Genomic DNA, 20,300 nt, shown 5'->3' on the forward strand with positions numbered 1-20,300 from the left:
ATTAAGATATCAGGAGCTAGTTAGAATTCCTGAGCCAACTTTTTTGAAGTAGATATTTGATATCAAACTGTTTCATGAAAATGAGAATTTAACAGTAATGCATATTTGAATTTGCACTATTTTAAGCATTTTGGTGGCTTTAGTATAGTTGAAACCTCAATGATTGAATAAAGCAAATTTATAGGTATTCTATTTGAAGTACTAAATAACAAAGAAGGATCAATCCCTGACATTTTAACATCAAAAGATATTAGTTTATCCCCTATTTGAATATTTTATTCTGGTTCTCCTTTTTTATACATGTTCTAACTGATCCAAAATAACTGCAAGAATAACATTTCCCTTCTGTGATAGTGAAGATGGTTAAACATGCACAGCTGTGATATACACAATAGAGCTGTCATCAGTGTAGCAAATCTGCACATGGTATTTCTATGTGTACATTGGAACTTTGTTATGCAGAAGGAGCAATACCTAACTTTTTAATATTAATATAAATGTTGATATTAATATAGGTACCAGTTGGTAATGTATTACACTAATATAGGTATACTTAATATTAATATAGGTCCCAGTTAGTATCATCCAGCTATTTTTAGGTTTTAGTTTGCAAAGATATTCTAGGAGCACTGCATCTTGCTATATATTTATATATGACTTCAAGCTATTTTCGTTTTGACTGATTTTAATGTTTGTTTTTAAGTTGCAGTATCTTTGCTTGAAAGCTTGGTAAGATCAGGTGTTTAAATTCCATCACTAACATATGCGTCGATATGAAAGAGAATATACGATCCATTTCAGATCCAAAATCCTAAAGATTTTATGTAGCCTCTTAAAATCTTGGCATACTGGGATAAAGTTCTGGATATATAACAGGAAAGACGCTTTCCACTATCTAACTTTTAAATTCTCTAAGTCAGGCTCTTGATCTTCTTAGAAATTCCAGTAATGCACTCTTATGGAATGTAAATGTGAATCAAACCCTGAGTAACAAAGTACTTAGGTATAAGACTTGAAATTTGCTACAAAATACCTAATCTATATATGACAATAAATATCAAAATGCAGAAGAATTCTGAGAAGTTGACTTGATTGGTTGCAATCAGACAGCAAGAATTGATTTTTACTTCCAACTGATCTTGTCATGCTTCCTGCTGCGCTCCCTCTGAATGGCATGTGGCTGAATATTAGTACAGTGGTACCCCGGGTTACGAATTTAATTCGTTCCACGGCGCCGTTCGTAACCCGAAAGATTTCGTAACCCGAAACCTCTAGCGCTGGAAAGCCGCGGCTTTTAAATTTCGTGCCAAAAAGCGCCGAAACACACCAAAAAAATTTCGTAACCCGAAAAATCTTTCGTTACCCGGAACAGTTTTTTCCAAGCTAACTTTTTCGTACCCCGGAAATTTCGTAACGCGATCAATTCGTATCCCGGGGTACCACTGTATTGGAAATTGTTGCTTTAGAGATGTCATTTAGTATACCATTATCCCCAGTCAAAATGGCATTTCAGTACAAATTATTTGGCCAGTTTGTTTACCAAGGATCAGATACAACCGTACAATTGTAAAATAAGAGTCATACGCTATTGGCCACAGTAACCTTTGACTTGCACTTTGCAGCCAGCACTAAGGGAAAGCTGTTGTATAGCACACATGCTGTGTAACATGTGTATATGGAAGAGGTCATGTTAAGAGTAGGACCATTCAATAGTAAAGCCTATCCTTCTCACATAAGCACATATTTATTGTTCCAAGAGCATTAGGTGGAGGGGATCTTTGGATTAAGACAGAGCAACAACAGATTCTTGCTTTAACTATTGAAGTGAAACAGTTGTTTGTCAAACGTTAAACCCTTGGTTGAGATCATGTACCAATTTGGATACCTAGATTTTCAGTATAAATTAGTTTTAAAACTTCTTACAATTCCCAGCAAGAGTAGACCAGTCAAATTATTAGTATTTATACAAGTATAAATTATGCAATTGATTCCATGGGTCTGTTCTACTTGGGAATTAAAACTGGATTTGGGTGTGTGGACAGTTGATAATATAATAGAATTTAATACAGGAGGATATTATTATTATTAACCTTTATTTATAAAGCGCTGTAAATTTACAATTAGATGGTTCCCTGCCCTTCAGGCTTACAATCTAAAAAGACACGACACAAAAGGAGAAGGGAGTGGTGGTGGGGAAGGGGATGAGGTCCAGCAGTTCTTCTCTACCTCCAAGGCCTGGACCAAGGCAGATGGACTGGAGGGAGGGCTTGGCTTCTTGGAGCTAGCCTCAAGATGGAGGATGAAGGGAGGGCTTGTCTTTAGATATCCCCTGGAATCTAAAGGGTCACATCTTCCCTTTTCAGTTTTCCAGAGGCACACATTTCACTAGTTTGGGGAACTGGAAATTGAGCTGATTCATTCCCAGTCACCTCTAGGGTGTTTTCAAGTTGTGTGCATGCTTGTGATTTTTTTGTTTCAGGTCTCTGTTAAGCACATTTAAAGCAGTTTTGATAGAGAAAGGATTGGGGTTTTGTTAACGAAAGTAGGTGCTTTAGGCTTAATTTGGGGTTGGGTTCTGGAGACAGTAGGGGTCCCAAGGGTGGCATTGGACCTCTGAAAGAATCTCATGCAGCCTATGGGGCGTGCTATTCCCACTCCTCAGGTAAAAGTTCATTGAATGGCACATATTTCTAAGTGTACAAGCAATTACAATCTGAGTATCGTCTGTTTACAAATAAATAGCCAATGGAGAAAATGCTAAACTTTAATTTAATTTATCTGCTAGTTAATTAGCTGATGCTGAAAAAAAATTGTAAAAGGAACAAAATATCAGCCCAGTAAGACTTCTAGCATTCACATTTGCAGATTAAAAAAGCAAGTGATCTGTACTATACAGGGCAGAGATAAATTAACCTTTCTTTTTAATTTAGAAGAAACAAGTGTTTATCTTTATTTAACTGGTTTACATTCTCCCTACTGAATCAGGTAGAATTCAATTAATAATTATTGTTTTATCATCTATTCTTATATAATTATCCATATAGTACCAACATAGTTGTTAATTATATTGATTCACTATATGAACCACCCTTAATCTTATGCAGTGGGTGATTGGGACAGGCAAATTTTATGCACGTTTTCTGGCTTGGTGCATGTTTTAACTCTTGTCTTTTCTTCTGTTACTATTCCTTTCCTTCAAGTTCTAGCGAGAGGGCTCGCAGAGATGTACGAAGACCTAGTTGAGAACTCTCTAACAGGCGCACGATGGAAGGCACAATAGCACCAGCCTTGGTTAAATCCTCTGGCTTGGCCCAGTCTTCCACAGTTTCTCAGGTGCTATGGAAACACTTGCTTTCTTTTAGGAAGACTGGATTTCTTTGTTTCACACCATTTTTGTATTGTTACAGACTTCACAGTAAAGGTTTTTAAAAGATGGCATTTAAGGGGATTCAAAAACATGAGATACTGTATTCTGACAAACAGCAGCATTAGAAATAATTTAATAATGACCCTGGCATCTGCTGTGATGTCACCTTAAGGCTGTAGCATGATTTCCTTGGTATGTTTTTCCTGAGGGTTCCATTGGCATCAAATCTGAGAGGGGTGTGTGACATTCCAATCTTGGGGCTGTCATAAATCCAGTTTTCTCTTGGACCTGTGCCTAAAAATGGGTGTTCCAGCACATTAGAATTTTGATCATAAGAATGAGATGTTGCTTCCAAAGGAACTATTGAAAGACAAGAGGAGTTCTATAAAATACTGTAGAACATTTTTTAATGTAAATCCTGGATGCAGTATAGAAGAATGAATGTGTGTTCTCTGTGTCGCCATTTGAATAATGTTTTAAAAGAATCATGCTTGGTAAGAAAAAAGCTAGATTTTGTTCATTTAATTTTGTTAAAACTTCCTCAAAGTCCACCCATACCTTCTGAGCTAGTGAGGACAAGGCAGATGTAGTGCTTTTTACACTTAAAAGGAGCCATGGGATACAAATTAGGGCTGCAGCTCTGAGAGACAAACCTTTTTTTCATCTGTATTCTTTTACTGTTTTTAAATCTTGTATTCCAAGTTACTATTAGCTGTGGAAAAGGAAAGGCTAGGTAAAAGATGTGTGTCTTTCCTCCATGATTAATATGAAAATTAACCCCCAGTTTTATTAAATGAGGTGGAAGCTGCACTCAGAGAAATTGGGAAGAATATATCGCCAGGAACAGATAATATTCCAATTGAACTGCTACAATCCAAACAGACAGAAGCAGCTCTAATGTTAACTAAAATATGCCAATATGGAGAACAAATCAGTGGCCAACAGATTGGAAATGATCAATATACATCCTCATGCACAAAAAAGGAAACAAAAACGACTGCAGCAACTATGGGACGATATATTGATTTCCCACACAAGCAAAATTATGCTTAAAATTCCGCAACACAGACTCCAATCATATATCAAGAGAGAAATCCCAGAAGTGCAAGAGAGATTCAGGAAAGGAAGAGGAACAAGGGACCATATCACAATCATATACTGGTTAATGAAGCGTGCAAAGGAATTCCAGAAAAAATCAGTATGTGCTTCACAGACTATAGCAAAGCCGTTGACTGCATAGCTCAAAAAAAATATTGATGGCTCTCAAATACATGGGAATGCCACTAGATTTGATAGTCCTGATGAGAAATCTGTATTTAGGACAAGAGGCTACTGTCAGTACAAAATATGGAGAAACAGAATGGTTCCCAGTTGGCAATGAGGCCAAGCAGGGTTGCATTCTGTCACCATATTTGTTCAACTTGTATGCAGAAAATATTATAGGAAGAGCAGGTTTAGACTCGGAAAAAGGAGGAGTGAAAATAGGAGGAAGAGCAATTACTAAGGAAAGGTAAGAAGAAAGTGCAAAGGCATGCTTACTGCTGAACATGAAAAAAACAAGAATAAATAACTCTGAAGATGCCAGCCACAGATGCTGGTGAAACGTCAGGAAGAAAAATTTCTAGAACATGGCCACGTAGCCCGAAAAACCCACCAAATAAATAAATAACCGTAGAGGATTTACATAAAGTCAACCTAGACAACAAGGGAATCAAAATAAAGATTGCCCATTGCCCATACCTTGGATCAACCATGGATCAGAACAAAGAATGCAGTTAAGTAATTAGAAGAAAACTAGGAATGAGAAGGGAAGCTATGAAATAATTAGACAAGATCCTAAAATGTAAAGATATACAACTGAACGCTAAAGTTAGAATTGTCCAGGCCATTGTATTTCCCATTACCATGTACAGGTGTGTGAGATGGACAGTGAAGAAAGCAGATAAGAAGAAAATCCACTCATTTGAGACAGGGTCCTGGAGAAGAGTGCTGGGGATACCATGGACAGCTAAAAAGACAAACAAATGGGTCCTTGAACAGATCAAGCCTGTACTGTCCCTGGAGGTCAAGATGACTAAATTGAGACGGTCACACTTTGGCCATGTTATAAGAAGGTGTGACTTATTAGAAAAGACAATAATGCTAGGGAAGGTAGTAGAAAAAGAAGACGACCACATGCCAGATGGCTAGATGCAATCAGTGAGGTCATGGGCCTGAATTTGCAGGACCTGAGCCAAGAGGTTGGGAATAGTGGTTCTTGGAGATATTTGATTCACAGGGTTGCCATGAGTCAAGGTCAGCTTGAAGGCGATTAACAACAACATAATTTTACTCTTACAGATCTCATACCCTAAGTTGCTATTAGCTGTGGAAGGGAAAAGGTTAGGTAAAGGATGGATGCCTTTCTTTTTCTTCCATGATTAATAGGTTTTGAACAAATGCAATTTAAATTTAGGGAGCCAGCCCTTACTCTTCAGCATTGTAACCCCAGATCCAGCATGGACCTTCTGTAACTACTTTTAATTCTTAAATGTACTTCTCCATTTGACCCTGATACACACGATGATCCCAGATGATACTGACAGTGATCTCTGATGTTTTGACATCAAACAAGATTATTTCTCTCCTAAAAAAGAAAAGAGAGGCAGGCAAGTGGCTAAGGAATCCAGTGACATCCAGTCCCCAGTTTGCTAAAGGTTCAGTTGCCAGCAAACTGCTGGGTTGGCTGCTGCTCCAGCAGAGATTTCCACTAGCTAACACATTTTGATGGCAACCTCCTCTGACAAAGGAGGGAATATATGCAGTTATACCATCCTGGTTGGAGAAAAGTGCTGAGGATATCGTGGACAGACAAAAAGACAATTGGGTCCTTGAGAAGATACAGCCAGAAATCTCCTTGGAAGCCAAGATTGAGGTCATGAGAAGGCATGACTCATTCGAAAAGACAATAATATTAGGGAAAGTGGAAGGCAGTAGAAAGAGAGGAAGACTGCATGCTAGATGACTAGACTCAATTAGGTGGGTCAATGTTTAAGCAGAACATTGGAGGATAGGGGGTCTTGGAAATGTCATCCACAGGGTCACCATGAATTGGGGGCAACTCAAGGGCAGTTGACAACAACAACCATCTTGGCCAAAAAAAAAAAAAAAACCCAACCTCTATAGGAATGTATCAATTGTGTCAGGTTGTCTGTAACTTGGCCATTCAAAATGCAGTTGGCATGCTTGTTTCTTCCCATCACCGTTTTCTGCACATGGATCCTCTCATAAGGCCTGTGCTGAATTTTGCTACATTTCTACACTATTTGTGCCCTGTTTCTAATTCTATTTGGCCTTTTTTGCATATTTATTTCTTTTTATAGTGTGTGTAAATCTCCCTTAAAGAGGGTGCAGAATTAGTGGTAGCAGAAGGGAAATTATTTCTCGCTTTGAATGGGAAGTCTCAGGTGTTTGACTTTAGAGAGAACCAAACATCAACCATCCAGGAATCTTCCATAACCAACAAAAATAGGAGGATGACACTGCTCTTAAGTGAGACCAAGGAAGACCTAAGATGTGAAAAAGGATTTTACTCATACGTGGAAAAGGGCACTGAGTATTCAAAGAGGTAGAACATCTTATAATCCCTATTTCACCTCTTCTGCATCTCCATAAGCAAGAGGAGGAAACCTGTTGTGTTGAAGGGGGAAAAAATAACAAGCAAGCTAGGTTCTCTAACTTATTCACATCTTAAAATATTGATAATGATTTTCCTGTCCTCATTTGCTGTTTTCAGGTGGTAAACATGAACTCAGAACATCTATTTTGCCATCTTTTCTGCTACATTTTCTGGGGTCAGTCTACAAACATTGCAGCAGGCATATGCCACAGATCCATGAAGAAGGATTATGTTTAAATGTCCTGAAATAGTTCCCTAAATTAAACAGCTAGTTAATCTCCAGCAGTCTGTACAATTTTCCTCTTTTCTTCAATGTTATATAAAATATATGTATAGATTTTCTTAATTAAAAAGGAAGAAAATTTGATTGAAGCAGTATTGCAAAGTAAGGAAATAGATTTAACAGTACTGAACAATATTAGATGAAACAAGATGTTATTGGATTTTTAAAAATGAACTGCACAAAACAGTATTATACTAACTTTATTTACAAATAACAATAAAAACAGATGTTCGTATTTATAGTTATCACGTTTAGGAATCTCCTCGTATCCCATCCTCCTAATAATCACAATATATGTGTTGTGTATGTGTGTATAGATATGTATTTGACTGCTTCAATGTTGCATCTACCAAGATATTTGACTATTTAAACTGATAATAAGCCAATAATAATTTGCAGACTTTGATGAGCTGAAGATGAAATAAATCATGTGGTGTTCTTATTAATCTCAGGTGGTGGCATATATTCCTTTTCTTTCTTGATATTTGAATAAATGATGGTTTTACATGATTTAATAGAAGCTAGTGGACTGTACACATTTCATACTTGGAATGCTGTCTTTGTACTCTACATGTTTCTCTTGTACAGTGGACCCTTGGTATCTGCTGGGTATCCCTTCTCCCTATAGATACCGAAATCCGTGGATGTCCAAATCCCATTAAATACAGTGGATAGTAAAATTATATCCCTTATATAAAATGGCAAAATCAACCTTTGCTATTTGGAATATATTCAAGTAATGGATGCTTGAATCCATGGATAAAGAATCCGTGGATAAGGAGGGGCGATTTAAGTCCATATAATTTCCAAATAAATTAATAGATCAGATCCTTCTGTCCATAGAAGAAAGACCATATGTACCTGTTAAATTTGGCTTATCCATTTAGTTGTGAAGCAACTTCTGTTATATTAGTGTACAGTCATGTATTATTTTCCAAAGGAACTAGAAACATTCATTAACTGCTTTACTTTTTCTCCATTTTTTTCAGAGCTAATCTCTGAAATGTTTCTTGAAATCTAAACAGCTTCACAAATGTGATTTATAGACTGAGTCCATAGTGCTTCTATCAAGTACTGGAAAGGATGTCAGTAGTATTGTGCTAAATACACTTTGTTTTTAAAATGCTGTTTTGTAGCCACCTCTTGTGAAGACTCAGACAGTTACAATCTCTGATGTGTCCAACACTGTGAAAAGTGAAATTCCAACTAAAGAAGTTCCTATTGTCCATACAGAGACCAAAACCATAACTTATGAAGCTGCACAGGTAGGATGTTTCATTTCTGATGTATGGAGTCCTGATGCATTGTTTTATACTATAAACAGGTATTTATGTAGAAGTTAGGAAATCGAAGTGGTTTCATTCATGAACAGCTTAAAATTGTAATTTGATCAAAATAGGTTTGCGTTTGTCATAGCATAAATGAGATAACTTGATTTCAGTGGGAATCTAAGTGCACTTCAGAGCTTAGTTGTTATTGGAAAAGATTTTACTTTCTTGAAGGAAACAATATTCATTCATAACATGCTTTCCAACTTGCCTTACTACTTAATATCAGCTGGCCACCATGGCAAGTTTTACCAGTTTAGGCTGATGAGCTTGCTCCGTCCTTTTCCTCCCGAATAAGAATCAGGCATCTGTTGTTCATAGATTGATGTATTTAAAATATTTTTTCATCATCCATGAAATTCTAGGATGTTGTGTAAAATGATGAACAATTCAATACAATAATAAAATAAAAAGCCCAAATCTATGACCAGAATAGAATGCAACATAACATTTAAGACAAACAAAATAGTAAAGAATTGCTTTACTGGAAGAGTTGTTCAACTGTGGAGTGGACTGTCTCAGAGGGTGATGGACTCTCTTTTGAAGGTTTTTAAACAGGTTGGATGGGCATCTTTTAGGAATGCTTTAGTTGTTCCTTCCTGCATGACAGGGTTGAACTAGATGCCTCTTGTGATCCCTTCCAACTCTTTCAACAAGAGTTATGATTCTGTGATTCATGTACGACACACAGTCAAGATCATTTCCTACATTTGGTCAATATGCCTGCAGTGGATCCTTCCACAGGAACAGAGAACCAGTAACACCTTCAACTGTCTCTAGACTGCCCTCCCTGCCTGCAGTGGATCCTTCCACAGGAAGAGAGAGCCAGTAACACCTTCAACCGTTTCTAGACCATCCTCCCTGCAGCCATCTGAGGAGTGACTTTCATCCACCAGGCCTGCCTCAAGGGAAAGGGCCTTCCATTCCTACATCCATCTGAGGATTGAGTCTGATCTATCGGGCCTGCCTCAAGGGATAGAGCTTTCTTTCCCTGCTTCCCTGCATTTACTCTTACTTATATCCCACCTCCTCGTCGTACTATCCAGCACCATTTCCGCAACCTTCAGTCTGTTAACTCTGACCATCTCAGTCAGACTTTGAATTCATCTCTCTCTTCTCTTGATCTTGGGGACTCTGCTGATTCAGCAATGTCATTATTTAATTCCATGATCTGAAATAGTTCCTCCCGACTTGCCCCCTACCACTAACCTTCTGGTACCTTCTACTAATAAACTCTCTGGGTTTCCCCCTGTTTCTCTGGATGAACTCTCTACGCTGCTAAATTCTTCCAAACCTACTACCTGTTCTCTTGATCCTGTTCCCTCCCGTCTCCTAATCTCTATAGCCCCTTCTCTTCTGCCCTCACTCCTCTATATCTTTAATCTCTCTCTCTCTCTGTGGGTTCCTTCCCTTCTGACTTCAAACATGCTCTCGTTTCCCCAATTCTGAAGAAACCCTCTCTCGACCCCTCTTCTTTGTCTAGCTATTGTCCAATTTCTCTTTTTCCTTTTCTTTCTAAGATCCTAGAACGGGTCGTTTATTCTCACTGTATTAAGTTTCTTGAAACCAACTCCATCCTGGACCCTTTCCAGTCTGGCATCCGCCCATGGCACTCTACAGAGACAGCCCTCACCAAGATCTCAAACGATCTCTTGCGGGCCAAGGCAAAAGGCCTCTACTCTATTCTCATTCTTCTTGATTTGTCTGCGGCCTTTGACACTGTTGATCACTGTCTCCTGGTTGATTTACTTTCTGACCTTGGGTTCTCCGACTCTGCTCTTGACTGGTTTAAATCTTACTTGTCAGATAGATCTTTTGCAGTGGTCACGGGTGGTCAGACTTCATCCTCTGTTCCCCTATCTGTTGGAGTTCCCCAGGGCTCTGTCTTGGGTCCCCTTCTGTTCTCTCTATACACACTATCTCTAGCTAAACTCATCAGTTCTTTTGGTTTCTCCTATCATCTGTATGCCGACGACACTCAGCTGTATCTCTCCACCCCTGATCTTTCGACGGGACTTGAACAGCAAGTTTCTTCTTGTCTGACTGCCATCTCTCAGTGGATGCGGCTTCGGCGCTTGAAGCTCAACATGTCTAAGATTGAGCTTCTCGTCTTTCCACCTAAACGCACCCTTCATTATTCCTTTTCTGTTTCTGTTGACAGCATTTCTATTCGATCGGTTCATCAAGCCCGCAGTCTTGGCTTCATTTTTGACTCTTCTCTGTCATTTATTCCCCAGATCCAGGCCACCGCCAAGGCCTGTAGATTCTTTCTCCACAACATTGCCAAGATCCGTCCATTCCTCTCAATCTCTACTGCCAAGACTCTGGTCCATGCCCTAGTGGTTTCGCGACTAGATTATTGTACAGTGGATCCTTGTTATACTCTGGGGTTTGGTTCCAAGATCTCCCGTGTATAACAAAATCCGTGTATGCTCAAGTCCCATTAAGTATAATGACATAGCAAAATGGTGTCCCTAATTAAAAAGGAACATCAAGGTAAATTTATACTTTTTTGGAACATTTTCAAACCGTGTATGCTTAAATCCTGGGTGCTTAAATCCGTGTATAAAAAATCCATGTATAAGAAGGGCCGACTGTAACCTCCTTCTAACATGGCTTCCTCTTTCACACCTCCATCCTTTAATCTCTGTCCAGTATTCAGCTGCCTGTATTGTCACATCCACTCGCCACTTTGACCATGTTTCTCCTCTTTTATCCTCCCTTCATTGGCTCCCCTTCCCCTTCCGCATCCGGTACAAGCTTTTGTTATTGACTTTCAAAGCCCTCCATGGATTGGCCCCTCCTTACTTATCTGACCTTCTTTCTCCTTACATTCCTACTTGCACCCTCTGCTCTGGTAGTCAAGGTCTCCTGTCACAGTGTAGGACTACCACTGCCCCCTCCTGAATTCGTCCCTTCTCACTTGCTGCCCCTTATTCCTGGAACCTTCTTCCCCCGCATGCACACCTCATCACTTCTCTACCCAGTTTCAAAACTGAGTTAAAGACTATATTGTTTAGAGAAGTGTTCCCAGAGGCGAGCGCCTCTCTGACCCATGAAGCCTCCTTTTAACCATCCATTAAGAAGCCAAGCCCTTACTCCAGTCCATCTGCCTTGGTCCAGGCCTCGGAGGTGGAGAAGATCTGCTGGACCTGATCCTATTCTCCACCACCGCTCCCTTCTCCTTTTGTGTTGTGTCTTTTTAGATTGTAAGCCTGAGGGCAGGGAACCGTCTGACTAAAAGATTGTATGTACAGCGCTGTGTAAATTTACAGCGCTTTATAAATAAAGGATGATAATAATAATAATAATAATAATAATAATAATAATAATAATAATATTTTTCATTAAACAAGAGGGTTTTTTATCATAGGAGCTAATACCGTGTGTGTGCATGTGCACGTGTACACAGACACAAATAAATATGTGCATTTATGTATCTTTTGCCATAGACTGATGATGGCAACAAGGACATAGACCCTGGAGTGCTGCTAACTGCTCAGACCATCACTTCAGAGACCACAAGCAGCACTACGACTACACAGATTACAAAGGTAATCACTGATAATGCTTGCAGAATGTTCCCTGCTTTTCCTATTTCTATGTGTCACATTTCTACAAATATCTTCTTCCTGTGTATTGGAACTGACCGCCTCCTCAGAAACCAACTCTGTATGTTCACCATCCAGGACAGTCCTTTCTGATCTATCCAAGAAAACCTCTTGCTGCCTAATGCTGTACATATCTGGGCCTCCTGTTGGATCTTCCCTTCCAGAAGGGCTACCAACTTGCACTTGGTGCAGCTGTAGCCACCCACAACCTCTGGCAGAAATACCACAGCAGTTGCAGATCACTGCAGCAGCTCCCTCATGAATCATGTTCAGTTGTCTTAAATAAGTACTGAAGAGAACTCTGGACATCACCCTGTTTCCTCCCCCAGTAAGACTAAGACCTACTTTCTACATTCTATATAGAGTTAGTTGCTGGTATCTCCTCCCCCAAACTGGTCATTGGGTCAGCAGAAGCCCTGCCCCCTCAGACCATGTGCTCAGCAAGAGTAAACAACCAAAAGCAAACAGCCCCCCCCCCCACCGCCACAAGCCCCTTTAAAAAATCTGAAAATGATGACCCCTCAAACGCAGCTGCCAGTTCACCATCTGCTCTCTATACTGAGACTGTTTGGTATTTTATTTATTTCAATGAATTTCATTAGAGTTGGAAGAGACCGCAAGGGCCATCCAGTCCAACCCCCTGCCATGAAGGAAATCCAAATCAAAGCATCCATCCAGCCTCTGTTTAAAGACCTCCAAGGAGGAAGATTGAACTACACTCCGAGGGAGTGTGTTCCACTATTGGACAGCCCTTACTGTCAGGAAGTTCCTCCTAATGTTGAGGTGGAATCTCTTTCCCTGCAGTTTGCATCCGTTATTCCGGGTCCTAGTCTCTGGAGCAGCAGAAAACAAGCTTGCTCCCTCCTCAATATGACATCCCTTCAAATATTTAAACAGGGCTATCATATCACCTCTTAACCTTCTCTTCTCCAGGCTAAACATCCCCAGCTCCCTATTTAATGATTTTGAATTGTGATGACATAGCTTTTAGCAGTAAAGGTTCTACATTTCACAATAAACTGGAAGCATGTCCCAGATGCCTTAATTTTTTCCAGAGGTCATTGACTCCAGTAGGCTTTTGTGAGATTATCACGATCCACATAAGTGCTCAGTTTATACTATTCTTGTTTTACTGTCACCCCATAAATCATGTTGTTTTCTCTGAAATATTTCAGTAGGGTCTCTTAACACCAAATTAAACAGTAAAGATGAGAGAGAACACCCCTTTCTAGCCTCCTTTTGTATTTCAGTTGCTCTCTTTGCATTGCTATTTACGATCATCCTCCATATCCATGGATTCTTCATCCACAGATTCGGTCATCCGTGGCTTGAAAATAGAAAATCCAAAATCTTGATTTTGCTGTTTCGGCAATTTGTCCACACTGCAGAAATAGAGCAGTTTGAAACCAGTTTAACTGCTATTTCTCTGCCCTACATAATCTTTTGATTTGTAGTTTGGTGAGACACCAGATCCCTTTAACAGACTAGGCTAAATAGCTTATCAAACTACAAATCCCAGGACTCCATAGGATGGAGCCATGATAATTATAGTCATGTTAAACATTTTTATTTCTACAGTGTAAAAGAGCTGTCGAACAAATCTATTCTGAAAAAAGATTCATGACGAGCTGAAAAGAAAGTATAATCTCCAGAGTTTGGCTGTAAATTTTCCCCACAGTCTGTTAGTCCAAAGTAATCTGTATATTCAAAGGTTTTAGGTAGTTTCCCTTGACCTCCCATAATACCTTTGCTTTATTAGAATCAAGAACCCCATGCCAATTGCCCATGCAAGTCAGATGTTGTATGTCTAGTTCAGATGTCTTTCTTAACAATTTTTCAGAAAATGATTTCTCATTGTTGTTTCTCATTTAATATCCATTGAAAAACATTATCTTGCTGCTTCATTTGACTTCTACAAATACACATATTCCTTGTCCATCTTCAAAAATCAATTTAGGTTGTAATATTTGATTTGGATAAAAGACAACTCCATTTATTTTGTTCTTGTTTGCCAACACAAACTATAGGACCATACATCTATTCTGCAAAAGCCTGAAAGGCTGGCCTGTGGGCGGAATCGGGGCATCGCATCCAGATGACATACAGCCTGACTCCGCCCCCAGGATGCCATGAAGCCGCGCAATGCTCCACATGGCACACAGCATCCTGGCGCTCCTCCAGCGCTCCATCCAAACGATGCAGTGCCAAACGAGCGCCATATAGATGCGCCGCTGTGGCTATGGCGCCCTTTGAGGGTGCAAAAAGGAGCCGCTTTTTCCGGCTCCTTTTTGCGCTCATGAAAGGCCAGGTCGGGGCCGTGACGTGAGGTTGCTGTGGCCTTGATATGGATAGAAAAGGGGCGGCATCCTGCCGCCCCTTAGAGACCATCTGTCAAGCCCCTAAGAGTCAGACTGATCAATCTGGATGAAGAAAAGCATCAAGTTCCAGTTCGTCTTTTAAAAAAAAGCATCTCCATTTTATATCCTGATGTTGAAAAACTGAGAACTCACCAGGATATCTGTGAGTCTGAACTAAAAAGGATTATGTAAAACTTATTCGTTACTTACGGTCTGGTGTAAGTAATAGGAATGGCATATCCCATGGTAATTCATAGCTCTCACTAGGATAGTAGTAACATTTGCAATTGCTGCATTTTAGTCATCAGGACTGGCATGTCAAAGGGTGATAGCAACCTGTCCTAATGTTGACCATGAGATAAATCTGTTGACTTGACCATCAGGCTGCCCATATTAATAGTAATATAAAATTGGTTTTATTTTTATGATGTTAATGTTTGTTGTCTCATGACAGACTGTGAAGGGTGGAATTTCAGAAACACGAATTGAAAAAAGAATTGTAATAACAGGAGATGCAGACATTGATCATGATCAAGTAAGAAGTATATTTTATTATACTATCATACTGTTCTGAATGATGTTAAAAATTTTCTGGAACTCAGTGGAGCGGTTGGAGGATCAAATGCATATTGTGTATACTGGCACATTTCATATGGTTTCTCAAAGCACTTGAGAATTCTCCTACAGTAAAATGTCATTTTAACACAAGGTTCTTCTTCTTATTTTTTTGAAATCATAAAAATCATTATTACTGTAACTAATCCAAAAATGTTTTCCTTGGTGAAAGATGGTACATTTTTAATTTACAAGATGCTGTTGATGCTGTTTTGTTTTGATAAAATAATGGTATAGCTAAAATAAAAATTAACAGTTGGAGGCAGGTGCAGTTGGATTATGGATTATATCTCTGTAGTAATCCACAAAGTGACTATTGTGCAAGTTATCAGAAGATTACAGTTGGCCCTCCATATCCACAGATTCTTTATCCACTGATTCAATCACCCATGATTTTAAAATATTCCAAAATTATATAAATTCCAAAGAGTAACATTTGATTTTATTATTTTATATAGTGAAAACTAAAGCATCCACAGATTTTGTTATCCACAGGAGATCTTGGAACTAAACTTCATTCGATAGAAAGATGCTGTATAATCTCAAATTTGGCCCAGAAACCTAAGTTAATGGGGAAACTGTATGGCATGTAGGAAGTAGTTAGATCATTACATTACAGCAAATTCACTGGTTGCTTCCCTGGGTACAGTTCAAATAAGTGTATTCTTTATGCCATCTAGGTTCTTGTACAAGCAATCAAAGAAGCAAAGGAGCAACATCCAGACATGTCTGTTACCAAGGTGGTTGTCCATCAGGAGACTGAGATTGCAGAGTAAATAGCAAGGCTTTATTTATCAGGTAACATTATATCTTTTAGCATCTTTTAGCAACAAATTTTAATCTTAGTTATAAATGGGGGTATTTTATTGTTAAACATTTGCAAGGAAAACATTTCCAGAACCTATCCTTGATACGGAATGTATTGTGAATTGAGTTGGACCAGGCACAGGTTTGGAATGTTAATGCATGTTTTTTTATGGAAGAACATTCAAGAAATTTAGGATGAACATGTGTTCAAAACGTTCAGGAAGACAGTTTGGTTTTTACTCTGATGACAAGTCAAATTTGAAAATTGTCAAATTTGCATAAAATTTAGCTGCCCACCAATATTCTTGAGTGAGGGCATTATAAATGAATCAACTAAATAAACTAAGCATTCACGACATAACATCTGAAAAACTGGCCATAGAGAACATAAAACTTGGAAGGTACAATTTGTTTTTGTGACCTGCTAAAGTTTGTTGTATAACTTTTATACACCACTACAGACTAAATGAATGAACATCTTAATTGCTCTTTATGGTGGAGGTAACATGTAGAATGTAAGTCAAAGTAAGCTAAAAGCTGTGCCTACAGTATCATCTATAAGCTTCAAATGCTGTTACCTATATGTTAAATACACCACATGAAGCAGGTTTAAACTTAGCCCATTCTCAAGCACTTTAATACTGGGTGCCCCAAAATTAACAAGAGTGTTTGGTCAGATTACTACTGATCATTCCAACTGATTTATGGTACTTCATATCTAACTATACAAATTTTCTGTCATGTGTGCAAGGATCATGCTTTCATATTTTTATTCATTTGTTGGTCCATCCTCCTCTGTTTACAAAATAATGTCAGCAAATGACTAGCACATGCTGCAGTATTTACGACCTCTGTTGTGTTATCAGTGCTTCATAATCTAACATAAATTTCTATTTTTCTAGATGATGTCTGTTTTCAGGCTGTGAAGGCCACAAAAGATATACCAGCAAAACTGCAAGGAAAACTACCTTGGAGCACCGTGACCTCAAACTTGCCAGACTTACTCCCAGTCAATCATTTTATCATTTCTTATTAGGAAGTTGTGCTTGTAGATGTTTACTTGGGATTCTCCTTAATATAGTGGATACTTTTTGATTATCATTTTTATATTGTAACTGACAGTATGCCATACTTTTCACAGTACTGAAATATTTTTTACAGGTTTCCTTTATCTTCTTTTTCTTTTTTCTTATTTTAATTATAATCATTATTATTTTGCATTCCCTTTCCCATCACTTTTTCTGGATTTGTATTATAATGTCAAAGGCCCTTGCAAAAAGAACCTGTAGAGGTTACCGAAAATGGTTGCCTTTTCTTCGCATTGCCCTTCCTCCTGCTCCATCTACTCTTGGAGCAGCTTGCTGTCTCTCATACCTTTTGAACACGTTATAGTGTGGCGGTATCCATTACTTAGAAGCAGACCCTCTTTCTAGAAAAATCAGAAAATCAGTTTGTTCAACATTTTTACTTGCCTCTTGTGATTTAATAAAAAATAAACCCAGGGTTTCCCAGGTGCAGCTATTTCATATACCAGGCACAGATATCCCTTCCTTTTTGCTTCTGGATTTCCCTAGCTTTTGTGGGTTTATGAGCCAATAGATTTTTTTAACTCAGAAGGAGGTTATGGTATTTGCACAGGTATTTCAGTAGTTATCTAGATTTAGGAATGATGAAAGTTACTTTACCTTTTATACTGTGAATTCTAGAGCTTTTAAATGAACTGTGATAAGGCATCTTGCCTTCCTTTGCTCTCTTTCTCCCCCTCCTTTTACTTTTTTGCACTCCTTGGAAGTCTGCATCTCTTCTCAATCCCACATGCCATTTTTGCTTTTTATTTTCCATTAAATTAAGCCTATTAGAATTACGTGTTTAAGAGGAGAGGATTCTGAATGCTGTGAAGTAGGCTGTGATTTGCAATAGTTTTTTTATCTCCCCCCCCCCCTTAATTATTTGTGTTTGTGTTTTTATTTTTTGGTAGGATAGTTTTAAAACCTTGCTGAATTTTTAAATACTATTTAAACTTGTGGTATACAGTGGTGTGGCGCTGGACTATGTTTCTGGAGATGAGGGTTTGAATCCTTGCTCAACCATGGAAACCCACTGGATGACTCCGGGCAAGTCACACACTCAGCCTCATAGGAAGGCAAAGGCAAATCCCCGCTGAAAAAACTTGGCAAGAAAACCTTATGAAAGGGTCATCAGAAGTCAGAAATGATGTGAAGGCACATAACAACAATGAATTTAAAATTGGAACACTGGCAACATATCAGAGCAAGGGATATATGAGTCTCAAACATCCCTTAAGTGACAATCCAGTGTATTTCAGCTTTGTAAACTGGCAGTTTTAAAGTCATCCAGGATGTAATTAATATTGACTGATGTTCTGGAGAGTATGCTTGTTTTGAACTTAAAAGGTTCCTCTGAAGTCAATATAATAATTTGTACATTTTTTGGGGTGCAGTTTGCAGAGCATATGCTTCCTTCATTTCAGTGAAGTCTAGAAGACACTTTACATAAGTCCACCACAATGAAGGGAGGTGTAGAGCAGCAGTCCATAGCGAATTGCTCCCTCATGCTCCTTCACTGCCATGCTGAAATAAGGCAACCAAGCCCAAGTGTGGCTCATTTCTCAGCATTTTAACCTGTGTATGACCACTGGAGAATATTGCATGCCATGCCATCAAAAATAATATTTGTAATAATAATAAGAGCAAGAACAGAACTAGATAATTCTATGGGTAGGTGGGGGAATTTTTTTAAAAAATAGCATCATCCATTCTGTTTTTAAAAATGGCCACATAAAGAAACTTCAGGAAAGATTGTTGGTAGGAATGCCACAATGGGGAATATATTCTCTTCAAATAAACATTGGCTGGAATCCAGTTGGGGAGTTACAAATGCGTAAGCACTGTGGTTATGGCTCTATGCAGTGACAGCAATGCAGTCCCGATCCTCCCAATCCTTATTTATTGGGCAGCAGCTGTTGCGATCAATGCGGGTCTGTTCCCCTGTTGACTGAGAAGCATCTAACTGACATTCACAACCCCTCCAGTGAGCAATCTCTGGTGCTGAGTGTGCTGGTCTATGACCGTAATAAAGATTAACTGAACTGAACTGGTGCAGCAGGCAGAAGCAGGGTCCCTGTCACAATTCCTCATGCCAGAAATTACTGTGCCAGAGAAGTGTGACTGTCAGCCAGACCTAGTAAAAGGGGATTGGGGTACTTTCACATTCCCAATGTGTCTCCTAATCTGGGGGGTACATAGGAATCAGGCATAAAAGAGAGTCACGAGTGTAACTAGGTTTCACATTAATAACTGCCCAACGGGATTCTGACCATTGTCACTGCTAAATAGATAACAGGATGCCAAATTCACAAATAAAATGAACTTCATTGGTAACACTAAAAACCATAGTGTGGTCTTTCTTCCCAGCGGTGTGTAAAATTCTGTTCGGAACTATCTCTTCTGTTTTTTCTATTACAAGTATGAAACAAATTCTGTTGAGTATGCCGCATAAATAGCAGCCATGGGTGGAAAGGGGGGGCTTAATGGTAGCAAATGAGAAGTGGAAATGAATCTTTGGTACTATTTAAAAGGCAACAGACATCGTTAAAAGAATTTGAGTTCTGCGGATATGAATGCTTGTTTACTGTTTGACTGGAATACTTGTCTTTAAGCTCTGTTGACATATCACACATAACTTTTCCTCTTTTGATTCATGTACATTTTACTTAGAACAGTTATGAGGTTATAATTCAACTTTGCTTGATCAGTTTTGCTGTAATATGCACTAGTGCATTGCAAGCCACAAAAGCTTCCAGTAGTTATTATCTGCTGCTTGGATTAAAGCCCATCTGGTATCATTGGGACTTCCTGCAAGTGAAGAAGCATGGGGTTGGACTAAACTATTCAAGGGGTGTTTGTTTGCTTGTTTGTTTGATCCTCGTCTTCACAAATTAAAGCCATAGGGTTTTGTTCCTAAGAATCATAAGGCTGGGCTTTTTAAAAGTCAGTACATAGCACTTAAAGCCTTTGAGGGTCGAATGACAGTTTCCCAGGGGTCACCAGGAACCCCCCCCCCCCCCCAGAGCACAACTTCCCAAACAAAGGGCCTCCAAACTAAGCTCATTAAAGCAGCAGCCACCTCCAGGCCCCCCAGGTGCTCAGCAACTGCCCACAGCATCCCCTTTTCCTCTCAGGAACAGAGCTGTGCAAAAAGGAAGAGAGACAGCACAGCCAAAGAGTTCCAGTTTCACTTTGAACCACTGCCCC

At 39.0% G+C, this 20,300-nt stretch overlaps 1 protein-coding gene across 24 annotated transcripts in view; it reads left to right on the forward strand.

The window, feature by feature from the left end:
- The window catches only part of EPB41 (erythrocyte membrane protein band 4.1), a 227,269-nt gene that overhangs the window by 201,330 nt on the left and 5,639 nt on the right, over positions 1 to 20,300 (forward strand). For 23 of the 24 annotated variants that reach the window (XM_042440148.1, XM_042440169.1, XM_042440147.1 and 20 more), the window contains 5 exons: positions 8,445 to 8,573; positions 12,089 to 12,190; positions 15,059 to 15,139; positions 15,900 to 16,017; positions 16,929 to 19,433. The exons of the other annotated variant lie outside the window; for it this stretch is intronic. In XM_042440148.1, the coding sequence (XP_042296082.1) occupies positions 8,445 to 8,573; positions 12,089 to 12,190; positions 15,059 to 15,139; positions 15,900 to 15,995 (408 nt within the window). In that variant the 3' untranslated portion in view covers positions 15,996 to 16,017; positions 16,929 to 19,433. Of the gene's footprint in view, positions 1 to 8,444; positions 8,574 to 12,088; positions 12,191 to 15,058; positions 15,140 to 15,899; positions 16,018 to 16,928; positions 19,434 to 20,300 lie in introns of those variants that run through there. 24 annotated transcript variants of the gene reach the window in all.

The sequence above is a fragment of the Sceloporus undulatus genome, chromosome 9, assembly GCF_019175285.1.
Source record: "Sceloporus undulatus isolate JIND9_A2432 ecotype Alabama chromosome 9, SceUnd_v1.1, whole genome shotgun sequence".
In the NCBI taxonomy this organism is placed as follows: Eukaryota; Metazoa; Chordata; class Lepidosauria; order Squamata; family Phrynosomatidae; genus Sceloporus; species Sceloporus undulatus.